General features: G+C 36.3%; 1 protein-coding gene across 5 annotated transcripts in view; it reads left to right on the top strand.

Moving 5' to 3' along the window:
- Positions 1-23037, top strand: part of lwr (ubiquitin conjugating enzyme lesswright) — a 101840-nt gene that overhangs the window by 21653 nt on the left and 57150 nt on the right. For 3 of the 5 annotated variants that reach the window (XM_090410962.1, XM_090410963.1, XM_090410965.1), the window contains exon 2: positions 8242-8331. In XM_090410962.1, coding sequence (XP_090267088.1) covers positions 8266-8331 — 66 coding nt within the window. In that variant the 5' untranslated portion in view covers positions 8242-8265. Of the gene's footprint in view, positions 1-4808; positions 4988-8241; positions 8332-23037 lie in introns of those variants that run through there. The other 2 variants (XM_090410964.1, XM_090410966.1) reach the window with 2 other exon arrangements.

Below are 23037 nucleotides of genomic sequence, written 5' to 3'. Positions count from 1 at the left end.
ACCTTTTTAAGACCATGCAGGAAGGGAGAGAACGAGGGTTCAGATCATCCCTGGAGATTGTGTAAGAGTGGTTAACAAGTGTGTTAGGACTAGATTTTTTGCTTGGAGGAATGCATTGCCAGAGGGTTGTGAATGCTTCATCTGTGAATGAGTTTAAGGGGAAGTATGTCAGGTATTGTGTGAATAACGGTTAGTATGTCGATGTTGGATCTCCTGTGATGAGTCTTTTGACATGGAGGCACCTTATATATAATAATAATATTTAAACAAGACTCTTGTTAATATTCTTTTTGACTTAGGGAATACTTCAGGAAAAGCATCAGAGAACAAAGGTAGACAGAATGAAAGAAGTGGGTTTAGTGGTTTAGCTTTTGGATTTTAAATGGGTGTTGCACATCTACTGTTTTCATTATTATAGTCTTGGTGGAAATATGGGAATGATGGATGCCAGTTCTGTAGAATGGTACCCTTCAGAAAAACCATCTTTAATAGAGGGATTATCAGTAACTGAATTCCACTCTGAGTCACTGGATGCAAGAACTATATTCTAAGATTGATATGTTATCTTTCTGCAGATTTGCTCCCCTGACCTTATGTAATGCTAGCCAAAATTAAACTATTCCTCTTTAATGACATTCTTCCTAAGCTGAATTAGGAAGCAATATTTATGTCCAGTTATTAGATACAAACTTCACTGAGTTCATCTGTTATTTAAGCTTAGATATTGGTTTAAGCTCATCTTCAGGTTTACTGGAATAAAACTGCAAATTGAAATAATTAAACACAGATTTAATGGTTCTAGTATTCTATCATAGACATCATCTGAGATACAAAATTTGTAATAACACACAAAACACTAAGTGGAAGATGTTAAACTAGACTAGATGCCTGAAGTCTTAAGAGGGGCACTGTTTATAGATACCTCCTTTTGGAGGACAGCTAGAAGTGATAGAAAAAATTAATTTTTTTTGGCACTCTAGCGATTGGAGAGGAGGGTATGGTAACGAAGGGGGAGCTCAGCTAGGACATAAATCTGGGTGAAACAGATTAACAAACTGCTAACAAGGGTTTTTATGATGCCATGTTGGGTGAAGGATGATAGGGAAGTTTGTTAATGCATCTACCATATGGGTAGGTTTTCAGTAAGTGAGGGAAAAAAGTGCCATTGGAAAGAAGAGAAATGACTTGTTTTAATTTTTTTTATATTAAACTGTGTTCTGGATGCTGGCTGTTGAGGTGAATGATGCATCTGAGCTATGCATCAAAAAAATAAATAAATCTAACAGTCAACTTTGTGCTCTTTATAAATTATGCAAAGAAAATATAATTACTAGAACTGATAAGGAACATGCTACTGTGATTTTCAGTGGCACTGAATACATTTTGAAAAATGAATGTATTGCTCTGTCACTTGATAAGTGCTAGATTTTGACCTCACTAATTCCTCAGAGAAAAGCATTAAAAAGACATTCTTAAAAACATCACATCTTGGCTCTCTGAATTAGTTAAAATAAAAAAAAAAGAGTCAAACCTTCAAGTTCCCAGCATTGTCCCTCTGTCAATATACCTAGTCTAGCCATAAATACTGTTACAACTTAAACAGTGCATAACCCCTTAATTTTGGCAGCTAGTGTCACCCCCACCAAACCAGCTCAGAGTTGTAAATCATTTACAGCTCTCAGCACATACAAACCACATGCATATAGCAGCACTCAATGTACGAAACATCCCCTTTTGCCTTCACGCACATCCGAAGTTCATGAGGCCACTCAATGGCAGCATGCACACCATCTAACAGAAGCACTGCTACTGCTTGTTCCAAATCCACCTTGATGCTGGGGGTGTCATTTCTTGTAGACTACTCTAATCACAATTTGAAGTCCAGTGGATTGAGATCAAGACTTTCAGATGGCTATGTGGTTGGGCACATTCACCTCCAACCATTGTTGTGCAGGGGCCGAGTTCTGTTGGACAGTTTACTGCCTACCGGGAAACAAGGTGTTGTTCAGACTCCAGCATGGTGTGCTGATACATGTTGGTGAAGGTTTTGACCTCTTTCTCGCAGAAATGAAACTTGGATACCCCTGATACGTCCCCCACCAAACCATCACTAACAAGGGGTGATGACCTCTCTGAATCCCAAGTGTGGTATGGCATGTGCTGTGTCCATCCAGGCATATACTTGATCATTTCTGCAGTTAAATGACTTTTCAATGGATCCTTTTCACAGATGAAAATCTCATCTCATCTGTGAAAAGGATATCTCTGTGTCTGTTCAAAACAAAAAGTTCAAGTCACAAAAGAGAAAAATGTTCCTGGTCCGGGGATTCTCTTATTCAGGTAATATTCACTAATTGCATGCTATCAGTCTGTGGTGTGCCAGTATCAGTAAGTGGTGATATTATTTGATCCATTCTACGTTAAAAAATTTAACCCTGAGATGGATAAGTGGCTGATAAAAAAAAAAAAAAAATAAATAAATAAAATAAAATAAATAAAAATTCCCGTGAACAATCAGAAGAAGCAGAAACAGACTCAAAAAAAAAAAGGCCAGTATTTCATATTTTACCAGAACAGCCCGCATCGTCTTCAGAACCAAATGGTAAGAGGCAAAAAATATAATATATGCATTTGATTTTTGCAATATTCGCTGTGTATGTTTTGTATTGAATAAAAATACAATAAATATTATAATAATATATCTCTCTATTACGATTTTTTTTCGAGGGGGGCTGTGAAATATTTTAATTTTTGCAAAGGGGGCCCCTGACATCCAGAAGTTTGGGAAGCACTGCTGTAGTAGATTCTGCTGACTCACCATCCTAACATTAGCCAAACAGATAGTTAAATCTTCAATCCCCACCTCTCCCCCCTTACTTGTCATACTTCATCTTATATAAACTCCCACTCACCTGAATTTTTTTTTAATCCAAAATTTAAGTTTTTAAGTAGTACTGATATCATAGTTAATTTTGACATTTCTTTATTTACATATCCCCCACACACACTCCAATATTACTGATCTTTGCAGTTTTGCATGTCAGTTATTTCACTTAGAAGGATGCCATCTATAAACAGAAGGTCAAACTATGTTTAGCATTTCTGGCTAAGATATGTTGATGAGGTCTCTATTTGGTTATATAGCTTAGACATGTTACTTCTCTATCTCAACAGCCAACACCCTGAATTCAGTTCATTATTGAAAACAAAAATAACTAGTCAGTTTTTTCTAGACACTATTTACATATCTTCCTAATGGCTCTCTTTCAGTTTACAGGGAAAAAACCCACCCACACAGGTAGATACATAAATTTTTGACATTATCCCCTTCCTCCCAACAATATTGCATCATAAAAATAACTCTAGTTAACAGTAATTGACTTCACCTCTATTTCAATTAGGCTTCCCTCATAGCTGAGCTCTCCTTTATTTGCTGTAGCTTCCTATTTAATGGCTAAGATGCCAAAAAATGAATAAAATATTTGTTCTTCCCATCACCTCACATTCCTCTCAACATAGATTATTGTAAGGCTATTGCTGTTCCCTATATCCAAGGCACCTTAGAATAAATCACCAAAGCTTTTAAAAAATATAATCTTTGCACTGCTTTCATTCCTCATATGAAGCTGACTACTCTACCTGCTCTCTTAAGGATAATTTCCTCTTTTCTGTGTTCCAGGTATTTGCAAAGATCCTTTGTTCTTACAATTTTTATTATGGACAGATCAGGTTTGTGTGTTTAAATAATGAAATACTGTGATTTGGCATGTTGAAGAGAATTATAACACCGGAGGAAAACTCACATAAAAACTTTATTAGCATGGAATTTTTGCCTAAGTACAATATCACAAAAAATAATCAGTACAATATCATAGAATGGCAATTAAACATTAACAGACAATTCTAAAAGGGGCCACCTAAGCAGCCTAATGTAAGATGATTATCTTAGATCACTAATTTCCTAACTTATTAAAAAATATAAATAATAAATTTTAAAAAATTTAGGGATGATGGTAAACAGTTAAAGTTGAGAGGACATATTGCTAGGGTAGCCCATAAGATTACTTGGCTATTGAAGACCACATTAACAAGTAGAGATAAGGAAGTTATTCCTTTTTATAATGTCTTGATATGTCCACATCTGGATTACTATGATCAAGTCTGATCTCCTGGGTTTCTTGGGGATAAGGAAGTGGTTTTGAAGATTCAGAGATGATTGACCAAGATGTTGAATGGTTTGTGAAGTGTTCTCTATGAAGATAGATTGAGGGTGTGCGGATTGCAGAAGTTGGTTGAAAAGAGAAAAAGAGGGGATGTGATAGAAACATTTAAGTTGCTTAAAGGGTTTTATAGGATTGATGCAGGTGAAATGTTACAGCACTTGGTTGGAGGGGACAGAACAGGGGGTTACTGGAAGTTGAATAAATGTGTTGTTAATAGGGATGTGAGGACTAGATTTTTTGCTTGGAGAAAACTTTAATGATGTGTGGTGAGAATAAGATTTTCATATATATCTTAGATGAGGGGTCGGCAACCTTTCCAGGCCTGCGGACTGCATTTAACTTTAATTTTTAATAATCAGGCTGCAAGCAAAATTAAGACAAAATAGTGAGTGAAAAAATACTTAAGTTATCAATTTTTATTATATCAGTTTTAAAAAAACACAGAAATATTTAAAATACGAGATATGAAACTCGATGAAAATTATTACTTAAAAACAAAGTAATAGAGTTTATGCATCACAGTGTGTGTCTCCCTGATTAATGCGACTTTTGTGATTGTTTTCCCTTAGCCAGATTATCTATATCCACTTTATAACCTGAGGTGCAAATTCGAATCGAAGCATGCAAATATTCATCGGTCAGTCGAGAAGAAAATTTATTTTTTCTAAAACTCGTGGCAGAAAATGTTGGTTCGCAAATGTTCGTGCTTTGAAATGAGACTATCATCTTCTTTGCGATACTAATTAATCCTTCAAATTTTTTTGGTAAGCATCGATAAAACATTTGGATATTTTCTAACAAAAATGTGTTCTTTAATGTTTCATTATGTTGTAATTCCAAAACTTCCATCTGTAGTTGGTTTTGTGCGTCATCAATGTCGACATTAAAAAGGTTCAAAAATAATCTTATTTCGATGTTATTTTTATGAAAATCCACAAATCTTGTTGAAAATTCCGTTTTTAAATCTTCAATGATACCAACAAAAGTTTCCTTTTGTGTTTGTGATCCAACTGCAGATGCAGATTTGCAACATATATAATGATGTAGATTTTCTACCATATGTTTCTTCAACAGACATAATTTGCTTTATTTTATGTCAGAAAACAGTTTTACTAGTAATTTACCTTGGCCCTGCAGGTTCAAATTAAGTTAATTCATTAAGGTAAGTTGTAATATCTACCATAAATGCAAGAGACATAATACATTTTTTATCAGGTAGTTGTGTGACGTCCTTATACTCAACCGATTCATTATGAATACTTTGCTTCTTAAATATGTTTTGCTGAGCAATCAAAGAAACTTCAAACCCTTGTATTGGCTTTCGCGTTTATTCTCCTAATGAAGTCTGATATTATATTCTTCCATAACAGCAACACTTTATGACAAATAAGACAAAGGGGCTTATCCCCATTTTCAATAAAGAGGTACTTGCTGTTCCATTCATCATTAAAACATCTTCCTTCATCTGCAATTTTATGTTTTCTTGAACCCATTTTTGAAATTATTTTTAACAAATATATAAGACGGACCAGGGAACGTGACTGCAAAAGTGCGCCAAAATCTTGGTTGTCGTCGGATAAAGTTGCCTTTGTTATTCCCACTCGTAATGATTGACACGGTCGACTCGCGTCAAGTTGCAGGGTGATATCATGAAGTATTGGTATCAAATTATTTTTAATTTATTATTCATATTATAAAATGTATTATTTAAATAATTCAACATATGGACAACATGCCATGTAAGTATGGTCAACCTTGTGTGAGCCGCTGGTTGCCGACCCCTGTCTTAGATAGTGAGAGGCAGGCATTTTGATTTAAGTTAAGATGGTGAAGCTTTGTGTTGTTTTATGTATGACATCACTTGGCTCTCACTGTTTCAAATGAATCCATGGTTTGCATTCTATCATTGTCACTGATGGCCTGCAATATTCAGGCTGAAATATGACTTTAAATAAATGTTATTTAATTGTTTTCATGTGAATTAGAGACTGTACCTCATCTCTTAGATGACGTGTTATTTTAATGTAGTTGTGTTCTAAGTCAGTGAAACTGTGGGTTGCGGGGCCCCCTTGGGGGCCGTAAATAATGAAAATAAATTGAAAATGTTTTAAGACTAAGTAGATTTTTTTTATCTTAAAAGAAACATATTTAATTTTTATTATTTCTTTTTTGTTATATTTTATATTTTAATGGGAAAAAAATCATACATTAGTGTGGGTTCACACATTTTGCTACATGTATTTCGGTGCTTAATGAATATTAATAAATATATGCTTCTTCGTATAAGTTTCATTTCAAAGCAGAAATCTAAGAATTGCAGTTTCAAATATTTCGCCTGATATTGACTTTTTGTGTAGCAGTATTGAAACACATCCATCACATTAAATTGTTATTAAACTTCTTTTATGTTTAATTCTTTCTTTATTACTAATCGTTTTACGTTTCATGTGCTTGTACTGCAAATGTACAATAACAATATATCTATCTATATAAAAATATGAGATAATGTGCCATGTCAAATGTGTATGTAAGATGCTAAGAATGTAATATTTGCATTTGATTTTTGCAATATTCGCTGTGTATGTTTTGTATTGAATATAAATACAATAAATATTATAGTAATATATGTCTATATTATGATTTTTTTAAGGGGGGATGCATTGTTCTAAGTGAACAGATGCTAACCTGTGATTTAAAAAAAAAAAAAACTCTACGGGCAGGTTAATCATGTTTTGCAGTGCAGTATACTTAAATTGAAATATTCTGTTCCACTCTATTTTGACTTGTTGAAATGTTTTTCACCTGGTTACAATGCAGATTATATTTGAAAAATGATATTCTTCTTAATCCTTATGAAAACTTATACCCAAGTATAAGTAAACATGTTTGCTGTGAAGTATCTTCATGACTAGGCTACTTGTATATAGAAACTGTGAACTTCACATCACTTGCCTCGGTATTCTGCCTATAATTCAAAAATGCTATAGTAAGGGCCATTGCCTAGACTGGTTTTTGTTCTTTATTGATGTCATAGGAGCAAGGCACAGACAAATATTTTTACCACTTTTATGTGGAAAACAGCTCTGCATTGATTTGACTTTAGTATTTTCTTGGTTCTGGCTTTCACTGATGAGACCTTAGTAAAGGTTGGAACTGGGTATTGTCCTTTCCATAATGTTTTTGCATTATGAGATAGCGAGGCAATTGTGAAGTCCACAGCTTCTCTACACAATGCATAGTCATGAAGAATGAAGACACTTCATGCACAAAATTTGTTTGCTTATGCTTAGATGAAGGATTGTCTATTATAATTTACTCTGCTGTGACCTTTCTTTTTAACCCTATTTTAATTTTAACGGAACCTGCAACATAGTAATCAAGAGTGAAACACATTGGCAGTATAAAACTTGAATGTCAAATTAATCCCTATTGGTTCTTGTGACCTATTGTTGCATATATGGTGATTGGCTCACCTAATCATTAGGTTTGATTTCTTACAGTATTTGCAGCTTAACTTATTCAAGTGCTTTTGTAAAAAAAAAACCTATATAATTTGCTACAGCATCTGCAGTTGAATTGCAGGCATTCTGAAGAATGCCTGATATCCTCTTTATAAGCTGTTTGAAGACTGTATAGTTTAATCTTTGCATAACTGACCTTTCACTAAAAATTACTTTATACTAGCAAAAATAGGAAATTCTATAAAATGGTTTAACATTATACCATTTGATACCATCCCTGAGCAATGATTGTTGAATTGGTTTCAATGCTTTCTGCTTAAGAAATACATAAAACACTTTGATAGTTGTTCTGTATAAGGGTAGGAATTTCACTTCTGTGTTTGTATTTTTAGGTGCTTTAGAACACCATGTATGAAAAAATTTCACATGTAATTGTCACCATTAGAATGTGAAAATTAATTGGGTTTTGTAGTTATTGGAGAATTTTTTATAGAATAATTAATAAGGTATCTTTAAAGTACTAAATGAAAGCATCTTTTTTTTTTTTATTCTAAAAGTAATATTTTTCACGCCACATAAAGATGTCTGGAATTGCTATTGCTCGCCTTGCTGAAGAGAGAAAATCATGGCGTAAAGATCACCCATTTGTAAGTATTATTACAATTATAATTTTGTTACTGATTGAATTTTTATAACATCTGTTTTTCATCCTGCTAAATTTGGAAAAGTGACAGTTTCTACTGTGATTAGAGAACTCCTCGGTTTGAAACCTATAGTGTAACTTGAAGTAAGTTAGCCAGTCTTATAGCACTGTTATCCTTTGGAAAAGTAGGTGCTTTAACAAGCAGGTTTCAGAACATCATTCTCAACGTTAGATCTTTTACAAGTCTTAAATCAAGTAATGAAAAAAACAAAAGAATGTAATATACATTATTTTGTTCAAATCACATACAATTCAACATTGAAGTTTATAATGTTGTCCTTGCCCTACTGGAATATAGCCAGGAGATCTGAATTCGGGTTTCTGGTCATGTCAGCTCTTGAGGATTCTAATACTTGAGTACTACAAGGTATGTCGAATGAAAAGCAGGTACTGTCCCTGTACTGTCATCAGCAAAGCTATGGATAGGATTGTAAGTCTATGAGAGAAGATAATTTATATACAAGGGGAAGAGAGTGGGTGAAAGAACAGAACCCTGGGCACTCTTTCATTGGTGGCAAAATCTGAGGAGAGTAAACCATCCACCATGACATGTAGTCAGTGACCAGTGAGGAAGGCAGACCATAGAATGGCAGTTTAGTGAGTAGGCCCTTGTGCCAAACCCAATCAAATGCCTTTGAAATGTCAAGGGCAACCACACGAGTTTCGAGGCCTGATCAAGAACTTATACAATGCAACCAGAACCTCTTTATTTCTACAAGTTAAGATTGTCTGCATCATGGATTATTCAGATGTAATCTGATGTGATGTCTCTTCACAACTTGTGCAGTGTAACCTCTGAACTTCAGATTCTTGTCACCACCATTCCAAGGTCTTTTATCCCCTCAACTTTCTCTAAAATTTCTCTACCAAGTGTATACTTTGCATCCCATTGTTGCCTGTTAAATTGCAGAAGACTCAGCAATATTGAATTGACAGTTTCATACTGTTGCCCATTCATATAAGCTATTCAAGTTCTCCTGTAAGGCCCACACTGTTTGATTTCTCATCACTCTCCCCGGTTTTGCATCATCTGGAAACAGTTGTATATCACCAGGTAAACCTATCTGAATATCATATACAAATTAAATAGCAACGATTCCAAAACTGACCCTTTCGACACGCAACTAATGACTTTCCTCTTTCAAGATAGTACTCCCCCCCTCCCCCCCACACACACATCACCACCACCACCATACACAACTTGCCAATACCTATCTAATAGCCCTTCACCTATCCAGCTAGTCTATCATCTAATTCCATCTGCTTCCATCTAGTGTGACCAACTTGTGGTATGGCAATCTATCAAAAAGCTTTGCAAAAATCTAAGTATATGGTTGATATACATCTTCCTTGTCCAGTACATTTCTCACCTTGTTATAGTACATAAGCAAGTTGGTAAAAGATGACTTCCTTTTAACAACCCCATGCTGATAAGCACAAAGAATATCACTGTTATCAACCCAATTTTGTATTCTATGTCTCGCCAACCTCTCTAATACCTTAACCACAACTACAGATATGCGTCAGCCTATAATTTGTTGCCTTATTCTTATGTAGTGGAACAATTTTGCCTTCCTTCCACACCTTTGGGACTTGTGCCATTACAAGACTTGTTAAGTAGGTGGACCAAGGCTGATGCTGACTCCTTGGAAAATTCCTTTAAGATGTGTGGTGATATGTCATCAAGCCCTATTGTCTTATTGACATCTAGCTTACCTAACTCCTCTTATATCTCTTGCTCGCTCAACTTCTCTCATTTCATCTCTACACTTGAACTTCTGATTTCACGCTGAGAATGAAACATCCCAATGAACTGCTCATCTCGACTATGTCCTCTGCAGTAGTTACCAATCTCCCACTTTTGAGGGAGATTGGTGACTCAAATAAATTTTGAGGTGCTTGGATGAGGATAGCAGAAGCACCATGAAAAAGAGCTGTAAAAATTCTAAAGTTCATCTTGGTTGCTACAATAGAATATATAGCTGAGATTGACAAGGAAAGGGACAATCCTCATCACCCCCCCCCTCCCACTTAATGGTGTATTTGGGGGGGGGGGTGTTGATGAGAATTATCTCATATCATTATTTGGTAATTCTATATACTATGCAATTTTATATAGAATTACATAGTATTAAATATCAATTTTTCAGAATTGAAAAAGGAATTAGAGGTGATCATTTAGTTTTAAGTATGATAAAAATTAATATCACATTGAAAAGAATAATATTCTTATTATTATTGTTAAGATGAGTCTCTGACTCCAGGGAGTCAGACTCATTGAGGAAGGCCACATACTACACACGCCAGCTATCATACTTATTCTTGAATTCATTCACACTGCTTGCACACACAACATCCAATGGCAATCCATTCCAATCACGCATCACCCTCTGAGAGAAAAATCTAGCTCTCACACCCTTCTTGATGTCCTTCATTCTCAGCTTCCAAGGATGCCCTCTCATCCTTTCCCTACCCTCCATAAATTGAAAAATTCCATCAATTGAAATCCTGTATGACTCTTTCAGAAGTTTGTAAGTCTCAGTCATATTATCCCTCTTTCTCCTGTTTGTGTCTGCAGTCTACAAATTCTCAATCTGTCTTCATAATCAGTATTCCACAATCCTGATATCATTTTTAACACTCTCCAATATATCAGAATCACAAAGGAAACCAGGAGACCAGACCTGCACACCAAATGGAGTCTTATCATGGCCTTGTAAAGAGGCAAAATAACATCCTTATCTTTACATGTGAACGTTCGTTTCAGCATTACAATTATCTTTTGAGTAGTTGTATTTGCAATCTTTGCCACAGGGGATTGTTATCATTGTTTCAAGTACACTGCTGAAGGCAGTAATGGTGATGCACAATTGGATTGAAGCAGAAGTTGCTCTGTATTTCTAAGCAGATACAGAAGTGAAAATAATAAGTAACATTGCTAAGCTTTGAGATGTTGGGAAGTAGGAAAGTTATATAGCCTGAAAAAAACTGAAGTCTGTGTCTTCATGGAATAAGAAATTAGAACAAAAGTTAAAAATGCAAGACCGAGAAACAGTATCTTTTATAAAGAGATAGATGAAGTTTTTGTAGTCATTAATCCATATAAGATTTATTTCAGTTAAAGCCGAACGGAACTTTATTGCTCTAGTTCATACAGAAATGGATCCAGTAAACTTTCTTTTATTTAGGATACTCAGTCTGATAAGTGATTTGTTAACAGTTATAGTTTTAGTTAATTCCTCAGAAGTTTTCATAAAGAAGGCAAATTTGTTCTGAAGTGTTAAAACTGTTAAGTTGTTAAGAATGATATCTTTCATTCACATAAAAAGTTATTCATTCTCAAGTGATGATATGGATTTTAGTAATGTTAGCAGTGGAGCTTGCTATTACTTTTTTATAGAAAGAGGTTATAGAAGTGTCTTGGATGAAGACAAGGTATATTTTCTTTGTTTCATTATTTGGGGTGTGCAGGAAGAATTTGACTGTTATGTTGCTGTCATATAGATAGCAGTTTTTGTGTGCAAATTCAAGAAGGAATAAAAGCAAGAAAAACTGAAATCCCAAAAAGTTTTGTCTGTATAGGATAACTGCTTATGAAAATTAAAGGGGAAGCTCTGTGACTTCAGTTTTTCATATTTGAAGTTGTAAGTTGAAGAAATACTGGTGCTTAAATAGTTACATATACAACATAGAATAGTTATGTTGTATATCTTTGTGTTCTTTTTAAATTAAAGATTTTTATTTTGGTTGTGAGGTGTTTGAAGACTCGATCTCTTAATGGGTTTGAGTTTTAAAAAATGAGTTAAGTCACTCAGTGTGAGGAAGTAAGTAAAAGTGACTATGCTATGTAGACAATGTGTTTGCTATTTAACCATGTCTTGAACACCCTAAACACTTTTCTTTTGCACTTAAGCAGTCAGCACCCAACGATTCAATTCACTATAGAAATAGAATGCAACAACAGGCTGCCCTCCTTAGATACCTACCCTGATTATACAATAACCAGTGGAACCTTGGCCTTCACTGTCTATAGAAAACCCACACATGTACAGGTTAATACATTCACCAGCAGTTACATTCTTCCCCAACAGTATGGCATGCTAAACAAAATTGATCTCTAGTGACAGTAGGCTCACTTGAAGAAATCCACATATATAAATCCCTTTTTAGTCAGTGGCTACAACCTCCACCAGAACCCATAGCACAACCCACCTGTCTTCTTCCCCAAACAGACTTGAACAAATTTATCAACATCTCATCATCATCAAATTCCTGGTATATACCTTCAAGGAGTGTACAGGATATGATAGTACTACATGAAAAATTTACATCATTACTAACTTCCTATCTACAATTTTCCTCCAAATCAGTCTGTTACTTGTCAAGACTCCAGCATTACCAGATCTTATATTTCTATCTTATAAGGCACTTTTTACTGTATCAATCCACCTATATCTTGGTCTTCCTCTGGGTCGTTTTGCTGCCAACCTGGCAGAGAACACTTGTTTTGCTAATATTTCCTCTCCCATGTTGTATAAGTGACCATACCACCTGAGATTAGCTCTGCTAACACATTCCTGGATGCTGACAGTGGCAAGTTCTTTCCTAATATCATTGTTTTTAATATAATATTGCCATTTATGCCATCTGTTCATGCCTCTAATCTTTCTCAGGACTCTCAGATCCATAAGTTAAAATTGGCTTGAACACTGTCTTGTATACAGCTCATTTAGTGTTTTGACTAATTTCTCTCCTATTCCATATAAATTTATTCAATTGACTTCCTACCATACCAGCTTTGTTGATTCTGTTGTCTATTTCCATATTTAATTTACCATCTTCAATTTGGTTGGTGGCGCTAGTGAGCCAAGTGCAGTGGACGTGTATAAGAAGAGCTCCTGATTGAGATAAGTTATTTTCAGGAATAACTTAGAAAGTTATTCTAAGGAATAATTAAGTATACATGCGTAATTGTTTGAGTAAGAGCGACTGTAAACGTTGTGCGCTACCAGTATTATTAGTGTGGAGGATTTTTCTTGCCTAAACTTAATTACAATATCGTTATTATTAGACCTAGTAACCTGCAGGGAAAAAAGAAAAAAAAATGGCGGTTGCATTGTCATTCCATGATTTTAATTTAGATTTCAGTCGTTTCATTAAGTGTGAGGTCTGTTATATGTATTCCTTCGATTACATCAATGATTTGTGGATGTTTAGTGCGGATGGAAGAAGGGTGTGTGCGAAGTGTGACCTGAATGAGGAACTGATGAATGCAAATATGAAATTGATGACAAAGTGTTAGTAACGATTGTGTTGTGAGTGCACGTTTGAAAGAGAAGGATGGTGAGAAAGAGAGGCAAAAAATGTTAAAAAATCAGGAAAAAAGAAAAAGAGTGGTTTGAAAACCGTGACGGATGTTAAAAGGGACGAAAGTGAGGCAAGAGTGGCGGAAAGAAACAAAATTGAGAGAGTGAATGAAACTAGAAATGGCGTGATGCAGAAATCGCAAGTGAAAAAAATCTAAAGAATAAATGATAGCGAAAAAAGAATGAATGATGGCGAAAGTTGGATGCATGTTGGACTGAAAGTACTGAAACAAAGAAAGATGAATGAGAGTAAAAATGAGAAGAATGATAGCAAAAGTTGGACGCATGTAAGTCCGAAATTAAGGAAACAAAGAAAGATAAATGAGAGTGGAAGTGAGAAGAATGATAGTGAAAGTTGGACCGAAAGTACGGAAACAAAGAAGGATGAATGAGAGGGAAAGTGAGAAGAGGGGGGTCAAGAGTTAGAAAGATTTAATGATAGAGAGAATGTGTCGCGAGATTCGGAAAGTGAATTGGATTGGATGAGGTAAGAAATGAAATGGATGCGAAATGAAATTAAGAGAATTCAGGTCAAAACTATTAAAATAAATCATGATGGCATGAAAGAGTTAATGAAAGATGAGCGAGTGGCGTTGTATGTCGACTCCATTATTAAGGTGTGCTAGAGGGTAAAATGCACAAGGTATGTTTTACAGGCGGTAAAATGAGTAGAGTGATTGGGGCATTGGATATGAGGCGGGAGCTAGCAAAAGAGTTAATAGTATTAATTGGTACAAATGATTTGAGAAAGAACAAAGAGCATGTCAGAATGAATATCAGGAGGCTGCTTGGAAAGATAAAAGAGAATAGTGTGATAGGAAGGGTAGTCAGTGTGTTGCCTAGGTATGACTGTGGTGAAATGAGGTGGAGAGCAAGGATTATGAATGATATTCTGGCTGAAATGTGTGAGGAGATGGGAGTACAGTTTGTTAATATGTGGAATGAGTTTGAGGGATGAAGTGAGCGATGGACTGCATTTGAGTGGTTATGGCGTGAGTCGCTTGGAGAGACTGCTGCTGGAAGGTAGAGAAGTGAATAGAGAGAATGAATCAGATCAAGAGGGAGGTGATGTGGAAGAGCAGGAGAGATTGAAGAAGTGGATATGAGTGGGGAAGTGAGTGGTATGAGTATAGAGAATGGGTGTGCAAGAGGAGCAGGGAAATGGGGAGGCTCAGGGTGGACAGGTACACAGTGTGAGAAAGGTGGATGCTCCAAGAGGATGTGAGAGCATGTGTAGGCAGGAAAGAAATGGGATGACCAGGGATCAAGAGGAAACAGATGGAATTGAAAAGGGTTCTAAAATGAAGAAGCAGAAAGGGAAATGGCCCCAGTCCAGCATGGATAGATCACATCGAGTGAGTAGCATCAGTGGAACTAGCTGTAGATCCAGAAATGAGCTGTTGTGTTTGTATACCAATGCTAGAAGTATAAGAAACAAGGCGGATGAAATGGTTGCACTAATTGCGTCTGTTCACCCAAAGATTGTTGGAATAAGTGAGACATGGTTAGATGAGGACGACACCCTGACAGGAAGAATAGAGATGGAAGGGTATGATATGTTTCGTGAGGATAGAAGGGTAAAAAGGGAGGGGAAATGCTATTGATGATAGAGAAAGAGGATGGACGATGGAAAGATGTATGGACATACCTTGTATGTCCATACAAGGAAGAGATGCAAGAGGGAAATAGGGCCAGTGGTTTTGAGGCAGTATGGTGTGAGATAGAGGTGAATAGAAATCAAATACTTGGTGGGATGTTGTTATAGACCTGGTAATGTGGATGGTGGTGATAGTGAAATGTATAGTCAAATTAGCCAAGCAAATAAGAAAAGGGTGATCATTATGGGTGATTTTAATTATGGCAATATAGACTGGAATGAAGAGATAGCAACTGGAAGTAAAGAAATTGAGTTTTTGAGGGATAACTACCTCAGACAGTATATTACAGAGGGCACACGAGGATTAAAGGTCTTGGATTTGGTCATCTCATCAGAGGATGTAATTATAAATGAGGTGTCAAATCATCCACCAATTGGTGAAAGTGACCAAGAGGTGATTACCTGGGTGGTTGCCAGCAGTGCAAGGATCACTGTGAGAAAAGGGTATATGGGGAACTACAAGGGTGGGGGTGATTATGAAGAGCTCAGGAGACAGCTTGCGGGTGTAGCATGGAACGAGGAGTTAGCTGGAAAAGAGATCAATGCAGCTTGGGGCATTTTCAAAAACTATTTAGTAGATGCAATGTCTAAATGTATTCCAAGGGTGATAAGGTTAAATAAGGTAGCTGTGAGATGGATGAATAAAGAGATTAATCATGCGATACAGAGAAAAGGGGCATTGTGGTGGCAGCATAAGAGAAGTGGAAGTAACCAATTTCATGAGATCTGCAAAGACCAGGCAAGGAGGGTGACTTGGTTGGTGAGAGTAGTTGAAGAGAGGTATGAACATCAGTTAGCTAATGAAGCCAAAAATAATCCTAGGGAGTTCTTTCGATATGTAGCCAGCAAAAGAAAGAATGATTATGGAAGGATGACATTGATTGGAGGAAATGGTATAAAGACAGCTGTTGCAGAATGTGTGGTGGAGATACTTAATGAGCAGTTCATAAAGATCTTTCAATCTTGTGAATGTGACTTCATGGAGAGATTGAGAGCAGTTGATGATGGGGAGGAGAGACTGACTGTGAGCAAGGGGTGTTTGGGGAGTTGAGTAAATTAGATGTAAATAAGGCTGTGGGACTTGATAATATATCACCGCGTATTCTGAAGGAATGTGCCAGAGAGTTGACACCTGCCTTGACATATTTTTTTAATATGAATCTTGCACTTGGTCAAGTTCCTAAAGAGGGCAAGATTGTGCCACTTCATAAAGGAGGTGATCGAACTCAAGCATCAAACTATAGGCTTATCTCTGTGTCAGGTGTTGTGGTTAAGTTGTTTTAGAAGCTTGTGAGAACTAGGATCCAGAGTTGGGTTGACAGCAATGGTATAATCTTTGATGGACAGCATGGATTTGCTAAAGGGAGGGCATGTTTTAGTAATCTACTTACTTATTACAATAAAATAACTGCTACCTTGGACAGAGGAGAAGGATATACAGTAATATACTTGGATTTCGCAAAAGCTTTTGATAGAGTACCTCATAAGTTGACAGTCAAACTCGAGCAGATGGGGTTGGATATTAGATTAGTGCATTCGATTGGAGACTGGCTATCTGATAGGTATCAACAAGTTGTGTATGGGGGTGCGATATCCAGGAAAAGGAAAGTCACTAGTGGAGTGCCTCAGGGGTCTGTTTTAGGGCCATTACTATTTAACTTGTATATTAATGATATTGGCAATGATTTGGATGGAGATATTCAGTTGGTTGCAGATGATGCAAAGTTGGGACGAACCATGAAGGTGTTGTGGCCTTGCAAGAAGACTTGAATAAATTGAGTGATTGTGCAAGCAAATGGGGATGTGAGTTCAATGTTGCAAAATGTAAGGTTTTAAAATTTGGAAAACAAAGATGGGATGCAGAATTTATGCTTGGTTAGACTATATTGTTGGAGGTAGAGGAAATAAGAGATCTGGGGGTGATAGTGGATAAGGATCTAAACTTTAGGGGACACATCGCCAAAATTGTGAAGACAACACAAAGACTTCTGGAAATGATGCGGAGGACACTGAAGTGTAGAAGTAGGGAGATTCTTGTTCCATTGTATAAGGCTTTGATTAGGCCACACGTGGACTATTGTGCCTAGATTTGGTCACCGGGTTTTCTGAAGGATGAAGAGGTGTTGGAAAGGGCCCAAAGGCGACTGACTAAGGTAGTTTCTGACCTGGAATGTTGAGTATGAGCAAAGATTGAGAAGATGTAATTTGCAGTCTGGTGGAGAGAAGGAAGAGGGGAGATATGATACTTACCTACAAGTTGGTAAGGGATTGTTATAAAATCAATGGTGGAGAGGTTCTACAGAGAATAGTGGGAGTTCAGGGGAGAACCAGAGGTCATCCCTGGAAACTGTATAAAGAGGGTGTGAGTAGGGAAGTGAGAGGCAGGTTTTTTTTGTGCAGAGTTGTGAATGATTGGGATGCCTTGCCTGAGATTGTGGTGTCTGCAAGGAGTTTGAGTGTGTTTAAGACACGGTATGACGAGATGTGTGTGTGTGATAAAAGGACCTCCCAGATGAGTCTTTGACTCCATGAGGTCTTGAGTAATAATAATAATCTTCACTAAAAATCGTCCCTAAGTAGCTGAAATGTTTTACTTGTTCTATAGGTTCTCCATTCACAATCAGAAACATCAAAATGCAGTTGAGCATTTTGATGTTTCTGCCTATTTTCATTGTCTCTGTCTTTTTAATGCTGACCTTCATACCATATATATTACAACAGTTATTCAATTTAGTCAGGGACTCTTCCAAACTTGTAGCGGATTTATTTAGAAGTATAAAATCGTCTGCATAAAGCAAAGAGCTGACATTAACATCTCCAATTCTGATATCATGTTTAATACCATTTTCCTTCATAATGTGATCCATATATATAATGGATAACAAAGGGGGATAATGTACATCCTTGTCTCACACCAGATTTAACATTAAACCATCTTCCTGTACTTCCTTCAATTCTAACTGCTGACTTACAACTCAAATAAAGACTAAGTATTGCTTGATATAATGCCCCATTCACACCATATAACTGCAGCGTATTGAATAGCTTCTCTCTTGGCACCTTTTCATATGCCTTTTCCAGATCTACAAAACTTAAATACAGATCTTTGTTATATTCCCATGCTTTCTCGACTATTTGTCGTAAAGTGAAGATCTGATCCTGACAACCTCTATTTGGTCTGAATCCAGCTTCTCTTCCACAGTCCTTCTCAACCATTTCTCAAGTATATTTGCATATATCTTACCAGGAACACTCAGTAGAGAAATACCTCTGTAATTCTCACATTCAGTTTTATCTCTTTATATATGGGTACTATGAGAGCTCTATTCCAATCATCTGGAATTCGTCTGTCTGTCCAGGCCTTCTGAACTATGCAGTGCAGCCACTGTAAGGCTTTTATACCTCCATACTTGAGCATTTCTGGTTGAAAATCATTTACTCCAGCTGCCTTTCCACATTTCAGGCCTTTGATGGCTTTTTCTACTTCAAGTATGGATATTTATTCCTGACTGCATGCCTGTTGTGAGTGTTTTTTAACCATTGTGCTATCACTGCTTGTTTCTTTTAGCAGTTTTTCGAAGTAATTACTCCATACTTCAAGGATATCTTTTTCTCCAGTTTTCATGTAACCTTTATCATCTCTAACTTCTTTTACAGCACTCTTTCATAGATTTCTAAGCTTCTTCAACAACCTCCAGAATATCTTACCACCTTCTTGATATTTATTTTTATGTTCTTGCCAAAGTCCTCCCATGACTTGTTTAGCTTGTTTTACACACTGTTTAGCTTTGTTACATTTGTCTCTGTATTCTCTGAGAGCACAAGCTGACAAGGAACTTTTTGATATGCTTTCTTCTTTTCCTTCACTGCCTCTTTAACTTCTTGTGTCCACCATGGAGTTCTGATTTTTCTATCCTTGCAGACAACCTCACCACATGTCTCTCTGGCTGAATCGGTGTTTTCTTCAGAGCTTGGCACTGAATCTGCAAGATTTGGTTCCAGTTCTCATTTTTTCCTCAATTATGTTTGTTTGTGTATTTTAGTGTACAGTTTACCTCTGAGAGCTGCTCTGTTTTTATTCACTTTAAAACTTTCTTACATGTTATTCTTTTCAATGTGAAATTCAATTTTTTCCTGCTCAAGATTTAAAGGTGATCACTTCCAATTTCACATCCTCTGTACACTCTGGTGTCCTGCACCAGGGAGAAAACATCACTATCAACAATAACATAGTCAATGAGACTTTTCTTATTCCTTGCCTCTTCTCTCCATGTGAATTTGTGCACATTTTTATGTTGGAACATGTTGTTAGTAATAACCAGTCCATGTCCTGAGCAGAAATCCAAAAGGTATTTGCCATTATTATCGGCTTGACTCTTTCCTCCAAATTTTCCCAAAATATTTTTCTGTCTGACAAGCATTTCCTACTCTGCTGATTAGATCCCCAACAAGGACGACCAACTTTTCCTTTTTCATTGTGTCAGTTGCTTTTTCTAAAGCTTCAAAAAATTCCTCCACTTCTACTTTAGTAGAATCTTCTCTGGGACCATAGGCACAAATAAGTGTCATAGTCCAGTTCCCCATTCTGATATTTGCCCACATCACTACTTGAGGCTGCCTGCCATTCAAGAAGGTAAGTCTCATATTTAGTATTGAATACTATGGCTGCTCCTTCTTTTCCTTGATTGTCATTCCCTGAATATAACATTTTGTATTTATTGCTCAGAAAGATATCCCCAGTTTATGGCTTTTTTTGTTTCAGTCACCCCCTATTATGTCGATCTGGTACTTATCTAATTCCTCAGCTAGCGCCATTTCTTTGCCATTCAGGCCTCTTATGTTGATAGTACCGATCTTGAGTTCTTTTGATATTGAGTTGGGGTGGGTTTTAGGATTTGCTTTAGGATCAACATCCCATATCCATGACAATTCTGAAAAGGTAGCTTAAAATCTTTAAGATATACAGTCCTATAACCATATTTAAACTGTACAAGAAATTAGCATGCTTTATTCACTCCCCTAAAGACCATCTACAACCTGGATTTACCAGGAGTCTACCAGCTATTGTGTGGTGGCAACCTTTCCTACTTTGATATGGGGAGAGCTAACATTGGGATTGCAGTTGAAACTACACTCAAATCCATCACTAGCTGTTCAGGTTTAGGAGACCATGCTGTTGATATCTACCACAGAATCTGCTACAAAGAGGTCCTATTATTCCATTGAAACAATATAAATATGAGAAACTTTTTCTGGAATCTGCTTCCCAATCTCATCAAATATGGTTGCATCAAGCTGCCTCTCATCTGGAAAACTTATCCACACCAACCATGCAAATAGCCAAGAACACCTAATAAAACTTAGGTGGTATTCAGGGAAATTGCACTGAGAAACACAGTGAAGCCATTACTGATATATTGCACATGTGCAAGTGTTTATACTATTGTATGGTTCTATTGATGATGACCTCAATTTAACTTTGGCAAAATAAAGTATAAGCTGAAGCACCAGAACTATTCCTTTTCATCCTTGCATAATCACTGTGCAAAGATCAAAACTTTTGTAGCAACAGGTGGCTGTTATTTGGGGTGTCTATGATATATTTAAAGATAGTGAAGAATGTATTAAAGTAGTTTACATTTTGTCCTGTCTGTGAACTTTCTAAGGTTCATCAAAGACAAACTGAACTCTTTAATCTATACTAAACATTGCAGATTGTCTGTTCATGAACAAGGAAAAATTTGTAGCTGTACATTATAAAGGGCTGGTAACTGGTACCTAGAGTGTGAGCTCAACATGCTGTTGCTGTGTTCGCCCGATTGAAGAAAACAAAAGTAACATAAAAATAAATTCATTATATGAAGAAGTCTTGAAGAAGAATGCAGAAAATCATTCCATTTATTCTAATTTTGGGAAGTTCCTACATGCCAGTTACTTTGATGGTGGAATAATATTCGAGTTTGGTTTCTTCAATACTTTTCTTTTAAAATAAAAAATAATAAATAAAAAGTCACATGGATAACTGTTTTCTATTGAATGGATAGTTCATAGTAAATAGAAGTATTAAATTTGAAATTATTATAATTCTTGACCACAGAGATTAATGAATAACTAACTCTTATTCAGAAGTATTGGTCAAGTGTTAAATAAATTATTTAATAACCAACTAGTTTCGCCGGCTATTGCTGTCATCATCTTCAGGGTACAAATAAGGTAGGAAAAGTAAATTACAAGCTAGATGTTAACTGACAATTCGAATTCAATAACAAAATAGTACTGAGTGTGAAACAATACATGTGTCGCGATTACAGGATTTACTTGTTGAGAAACATTTTGTAGTTGGTGCTGAAGTTCATTTCATGTGTGTTTAGTGATCTGATTAAGGTCTTCCGTATATCAGGTAGGATTAAACTGTGATTCCAGTTGTGGTTTTTTGTGGAATGGGCGACTAGCTGCTTCTTTGAAGATTCTGATTTGGTAGTTTTCTTCTATATAAGGCTTATAACTTTTATTCCATTCAATAATGTGGTTGGTTGTAGAGAAGTGGGAAGAAAGGGCCGATATATCTTGTCTGTTATTTCTTACATAACCGATGTGTTCCCTTTGTCTCGTTTCGAAGCTTCTAGACATCTGACCAATGTAACTAAGACCACAGGAACAAGGGATATTGTAAACTCCAGCATACTTGTAGAAAGGATGGAAGTCTTTCGTTGATCTTAGAAATTTCTGAATAGTTTCAACTGACTTTGAAGGTCACTCTAATATTGTGTGGTTTTAGGAGGAGAGCCCGTTTTTTGGAAATGGTACCAACGTATGGAATAGTTATAGTGGTGATATATTGGGTGACATCACGTTGTCTTTGTGGTATGTCAGAGAAGAGAGAATCTTGTTCACGAGTCTAAGCCATATAAGGGTAGGTCGTTGGATATTGTAGTTGACTACAATATCCAACGACCTACCCTTATATATAAATTTTATTATTCTACTTCTTAACAAAGAATTGAGCTAACGTAGTTTGGCAGGCATTTGTTTCTTTTTTTTTTTTCTCCATACAACCGACGGTATGGTCCCATTGCTTCTTCTACTCTTCTGCAAATTTTACTGCTTTTTTCATCAGGGTCAGCCTCTAAGCATTGCTGCTTAAAACTTCGATTGTACGAAAAATAATTTCAAATTGTTTCTGTGAAATCTCTTTTGGCTGACTATCAGTGGTTAAATTTTCTTCATATTCTTTGGGATCTTCCTGCTGTGCATCTAAATTTAGCAGGTCGGAATCACTCAATTCTTCAGAATGAGATTTGCCGGCGTATAAGATGTACTTTTTTTTTTTTTTTTTTTTTGAAAATAAGTCTGAAAACAGGGTGCGTCTTATATGCCGATACTCAGTTTTTTATTACTTTCATTTCTGGAAATATTCTCTGTTCCAAGTTATGAGATTTCTTTCTTGCTTCCTTGCGGTGTGTAAGAGCATTCCAGTTACGTAGAGTTCAGCGGATGCGCATGTGCTTCCACAGAACTTCATAACAAACAGGAACACAGCTGTGATCGTCGATGACGATCACAGCTGTGTTTCTGTTCGTTTAAACTTTCCAATTGTTGTTGTGGTTGTTGTGAACGGTGATAAATT

Source organism: Typopeltis vanoorti, chromosome 21 (genome assembly GCF_054136105.1).
Source record: "Typopeltis vanoorti isolate ZY-2024b chromosome 21, IOZ_Tvanoo_1.0, whole genome shotgun sequence".
NCBI classification, from domain to species: domain Eukaryota; kingdom Metazoa; phylum Arthropoda; class Arachnida; order Uropygi; family Thelyphonidae; genus Typopeltis; species Typopeltis vanoorti.
This window is presented reverse-complemented; position numbering and strand designations above follow the sequence as displayed.